At 39.0% G+C, this 6000-nt stretch overlaps 1 protein-coding gene across 1 annotated transcript in view; it reads right to left on the bottom strand.

The window, feature by feature from the left end:
• The window catches only part of bin3 (bridging integrator 3), a 60223-nt gene extending 54223 nt beyond the window's left edge, over positions 1 to 6000 (bottom strand). The window contains exon 1 of the mRNA XM_081349615.1: positions 5795 to 6000. Coding sequence (XP_081205741.1) covers positions 5795 to 5802 — 8 coding nt within the window. The 5' untranslated portion in view covers positions 5803 to 6000. The remainder of the gene's footprint in view (positions 1 to 5794) is intronic.

Below are 6000 nucleotides of genomic sequence, written 5' to 3' on the forward strand. Positions count from 1 at the left end.
TAGGTCCCCTTTAAATGTAGGCCTATTTCAATATGCAGAAACCCCTTATATGGAGATGGTTTGGGCATGTTTTAATGTGAATTACTAACATTGGACACTCAGAATACTCTCAAAATAAAATAACATTAATATTAGAATGAAGATCACAAATTTTGGCGTGAATGTACATGCTGTGAATTAAGCAAAAAAAAAAAATTCATGAGAACTTCTCCAGCACAATAAATATAAATAATCCACATAATTATAAGTGAATTAGACCCAATGTGTTTTTGAATTCAAAACAATTTGCATGTTGCTAATTAATGCATGGCACCCATTAAAAATAAATAAATAAATAAATATATATGTATATTTATTTTGGCAAGCAGGACGAGGCTGAGGACCGTGAGACAACGGTGCGAGGCCGGTGGCATGATTGCTGATGCGACGCACCGGTCTCGTATCTCTCACGGAGGAGCGGAAGCATAAAGGAGGAGCGATGACAGTGAAGACTGAGAGAAGACCAGGCCTGGATTTTCCATTGTGTTTTATGTCGTCCGTGAGGGACTGCTGCCTTTACTTTCATTTTGTATTTGTTTTTTGAGTACTGAATGTCTTGAATGTTCGCCGGTTCCCGTCTCCTTCTTCCCATAATAACGAACTGTTACATACACACATTTATGAAAAAAATATTAACCTTAAATTTGTGTGCAAAAGCTAATTCGTATAGTGTTGCAATGTTATTGAAACACTGCATGGAAAATTAAAATCACTTTGGAAAATTCCTTCATTAGGCTACTTTGCCAAGTTTCTCTGTTTCACATCAACGCCTCCTTCCAGCGTCACAGCTCAGGCATCAGAGGATCACTGGTTATTTCAACAATATTTTTAGTTAATAACGACATTCTGCCCTGTTTAACACAGAAAACCATTCTACGAATATTCAGAATATAGCACATGAGTCATGAGGGCCAGTCTTACGGGGTTTTTACCGTGCATTTTTTTTTACTTTTTTTGGAGCTTGACAGCATCTGTCACCGTTTACTTTTGTTAAATGGAAAAAGAGAAGTACATCTAAGAAAACTAATTTTGTGTTTCATGGAAGTCTGTCTTATGAGCTGATGACAGATTGTTCAGTTGGTAATGAACTATTCCTTCAGAATCTACTAATAAAGATTACCATATTAACACCCGAGCTGTGGGATAGTTTAACCAGGCTGCTGTAAGTCAGAATGTCAAGGCTTGACAGGATGTCAAGGTTCTGACAGGAAGGAAGAAATTCAGTGGGATGATTTTGTACTGTGGGAATCTGCAGCGAAGGTTCTTCGCATACAAGGCCATTTTTACATACAGCCTTATTTAAGTAAGCGGTTAGACCGTACAATCCGATCCCATGCTCTTAAAGAGGTCACATAAAATGAAGGAAGGAAAAAATAACTTAAAACAAGATGCAATATTAACACACGTTAGGTGTTTGGTGGATTTAGGTGCATTACTTGCAAACCTCGTAAAAAGCAATCAATAAACATTTAAATGTTTATTTAATTTAAAAGATTGTCAGATATGCCTTTCAATACATGCTTTTATCATCGAACTTTCTCTTGAGTAAATCTGATATCAGAGATAATTAAAGGATTATGGGAAAATACCAGGGGTTTATTACAGGAACTTCCTGTCTGCGGTATAGTGACTGAGACAGAATATGAAATATTATTTATGGAGATATTGTTCACAACAGTATCCTGTGTGGCATCACGTCATTTTGGTTTGCAAATTTGTGCATGATATCATTACAGGGATGCTGCTGCTGCTGCTGCTAAATACTGAGTTTGTTATGTCAACCAATGGCGTCTTTTGGACATCAAAACAAGACGGTAATGAGTGGTAATTAACCGTCCATTTTAATCCGTTAATTACAGCGTTGACCATCCAAACTCAGTGTAGAAACTGTGGACATCAGGTGGTGTCTGAAGAGATAATGGTCACATGATGGCCACTCTCAGAGTATTTTTGGTTTCAGTTTAGAAAATTTAGAAACTGTAATTAAAACTTGTGCTGCGCAACTTAATGCATGTTTATAGTATACAGTTAAGACAAACTCTCTAACACTGTCTTTACTGAGGTGAAAGAAATGACAGCCAAACAGAACATATTTGATGCTCAATACGTGGAGCAGAATTATGGACCAGTGAGATTTTACCGTGGGCGGGATTTCCCAACCCGACAGAGCAAAAACATCTAAGTTCATTACAGTTGTGGCTGGTCAGGAAACTCGAGATTAATGTGGAAGAGTGACGCAATTTGTGTCATCATGTCTGGTTATAATGCAAGACCCATTTCTAGCTAAAACTTTAGAGATCTGCTATAAATGAGTTTGGAGACACTTGTAGTTAGGTTCTCTTGCTCCGGACCAAAAAAAGGAAAATTATACATTTAGTCCTGGGTTGCTTAGCATTAACAGTCATTTTTAACAACGAACCTAAAGATGTAGCTATCATTCTCTTTTTAGGTCCAGACCATACGATCCAAGAGAACTGAACTATCAGTGTGAACACACCCTTAAAAACTATAGAAAACTGAACATTTCGTGGGTATAATCCCACTAAAAACAAAGAAAAAACTTGGATGGATGGATGGATGGATGGATGGATGGATGGATGGATGGATGGATGGATGGATGGATGGATGGATGGATGGATGGATGGATGGATGGATGGATGGATGGATGGATGGATGGATGGATGGATGGATGGATGGATGGATGGATGGATGGATGGATGGATGGATGGATGGATGGATGGATGGATGGATGGATGGATGGATGGATGGATGGATGGATGGATGGATGGATGGATGGATGGATGGATGGATGGATGGATGGATGGATGGATGGATGGATGGATGGATGGATGGATGGATGGATGGATGGATGGATGGATGGATGGATGGATGGATGGATGGATGGATGGATGGATGGATGGATGGATGGATGGATGGATGGATGGATGGATGGATGGATGGATTTATTTTTATAGCTTATGCCCCAAATCCTAGAAATTCATGCTAACGGCCTGACCTTTTGGCCAACTCATGTGATCTTTACAATTAAAATAAAGCGTTACATGACTTCTGGTAATTCTGCAGAGATACTAAATGACACTTTCAAGTCGACCTAAACCAAAATCCTCTCCATTCACACTGACAGAATCATGAAAGGTGCCCTGTTCTGGAACCGAAGGCTTTACGCTATCAGCACAATCACAGACGCGCAAGTGACAGAGGCACGAACAAAAGCCTAGTTCAGACTTGCAGCAAAAAGTACGCGGAGAACAGGCAAACTTGACTCACGCTACACATCAGCCCGAGCGGAGAAGTCAGCTAATGGAAGCTCTATCTGTTGGGACTGCAGTATTACGGCGGGATCTTATCTCCGAGGAGTACAGAGGCTTGGTTGACGACTAGGGAGCGGTAATTGTTTTCAGGGCGACCCCAGTGTCAGAACGACCACGTCACTCTATCTAGCAAGAGGCCCTGAATGAATGAAGTGGGTCAGCCTGGTTCATAAAGGATTCTTTCACCAGGGCCCTCACCCCAACACTAAGCACACTGGAGAGGAAGCATCCTCTGCTGGCCACTGACCTTTCAGTAGAGCCCTGTGACGCCGATTCAGTTTCCAAAGTCCAACCTCTGACAATGCAAATGGCATAATGTTAAATACGTCAAAAGGAAAGGCCAGAAAAGGGATCTCGTCTCTGCTTTGGACTGGACTCTTTAAAGAATGACGTTTTGATGTTCTGTGACGTTAAAATGCTCAATCGTTTCAGCCAGAGTGGACTTTATGAATTATGACTAAACTCATTTTTGCCTGTACTGGATCGCTCTAGTGTGGCCATAAAGCCATGAGCCAAAACAAATACATGTCTGTTCATCTCAGCATCCCAAGTTCATTCACATTATGCCAATCGTTCAGACTGAGAACTGTGACCTTAAAGAGCCAAGTCAGCTCTGCTGCATGCAGTCTAATCAAGTTATTACTGGACAATTACATGATATTATAGTCGGCATGAATCGGAAAATCACCAAACCGGTTTTCTATTTTTGATTTTATTCTGAACTATTCAACCATGCATATCATTCTTATTTTTTTTTTTTTTTTTGACTGTGTAATTACAAATCAAAATGTCAGAACTCAATCTTCAGCTTAAACTTTGTCTCTTTCTTTCAATGGACTTCAAGCTCACATTCAGATCTGCCTTCATCCAATCAACAACAGATGCACAGACCCAAGTCCCGTACATTTTTTTCGGTAACACTTTATTTTACAGTGTCCGTATGTGTTACATGTACTTAATATAGTAATAACAGTAAATTAGTCATAATTACATGCAACTAACCCTCAATCAAACACTAATCATACCCTAACACTATAGTAAGTACATGTGGTTAATTAACATTACTCAGTACTTAAATATATAATGACACCCTAAAATAAAGTGTAACCTTTTTTCTTTTCGAAAATTCGTTCGACTCGGATGTCCGTCACAATATGCAACAACAACAACAACAAAAAAAATCTGTTGCTACTTTCCTTACATTTACAGGCATTTACAGAAACAGACATTTATTAGGCTAATTAAAGGATGCACATGAAATTTTAAATGCCGGCTGTCAAGTGTCACTGTAGTGGACATAACGATTACAATTCAGCATTACAGATGGCATGATGAACATATAAGCGCCACTGAACTGAAAAACATAATCATCACAAAATCACTGTGTATTTGTTGGAGCAGCATGGCAAATTATTATGTTATCTAAACACAAATCCGGCAAACCTTTGTAGTTTAGCCTAATGGCAATGTCTTTCCTAAGTTCTCTTACATCTTGATGAAAGCAAAACAAACTGACAAGGCAAAACTACACAAGTCGACAGTGGTCCATTGTGTTCAACCTAAAACAAATGCTTAAAAGTCTCTAGTTTACTGGAATCTAGTGAAACGCCGACTCAGAGACTGATGAAGGGAACTACACTTAAAAATAGGTTCTTCGTGGTTCTTTTGAAGACACCTTAGCAAAGAACATCCTTGGGATCTAGATTCATGTGTCCTGTAATAGTTCTTTGGATTTATAGTTTGTGATGTTACATTATAGGTTCTTCAGATCAGTGAAGGATAATGGTTTATCATGAGTTTTTATGGTTTTCTTAATACAGAATACATGAAATGTTCCTGTTCCAGACGGCAAAACCCACTGTAAATAATTCATACATTTAGACGTAAGTTACACATATCACAGGGTGTCTACATTTGATACTCTTTTATCATTAAATGAGCTCAAAATAAGAATCAAATAACTTATACTCAAAGTAACGTTATATAAGAAGTGGAACATTGATAAATCAAACTGTAAACATTGTGTCTCTTGTGAGGACTTGTGAGCCAACTTAGCTACTGTAACTAGGGAAAGACACTATGCTAACAATGGAGATAAAATGAAAACGTGAAATACTGAACATTTCAAACAAATCTGAATGATCAACAACCAAACATCGCTTTTCGGAGTTTAAATAGGTTGTTTAAACTCATTCGTAACCTCAAACACGGTTAAATTAGCTCGCTAGCCACAGTCAACGGCTGTGTGTCAAAAGCACGCGCGCTGCCTAACCGGACAGCATTTTAGTTGCGTTCGAACGCTCGAAGTGCAGCCTAGGTAGGGAGTTCACTGTGTATTGAAACACACCAGCGGCACTTCACGTCGCTCGTAAACAACCGATTTATTAGTATTTATTAATCCACATAAGCGTTGTGATACATACCAGCTCATCTTGTGCTCAAATTCAATCCAAATCAATCGAAATGTAATCCCTTTCTGTTAAAAACATCGCCTTTTCAGGTTTTTGAGAGTCGGACAGCGAGCAGGAAGTAGAGAAGTTTAATGCAAGTCAGAGGTCGAGAGGATTTAAACTACGGAAAGCGAAGAGGTCAAACTACAAACGCGCAACAGGTATCGCGCGAGACATTC

Source organism: Scardinius erythrophthalmus, assembly GCF_964197995.2.
Source record: "Scardinius erythrophthalmus genome assembly, chromosome: 20".
In the NCBI taxonomy this organism is placed as follows: Eukaryota; Metazoa; Chordata; class Actinopteri; order Cypriniformes; family Leuciscidae; genus Scardinius; species Scardinius erythrophthalmus.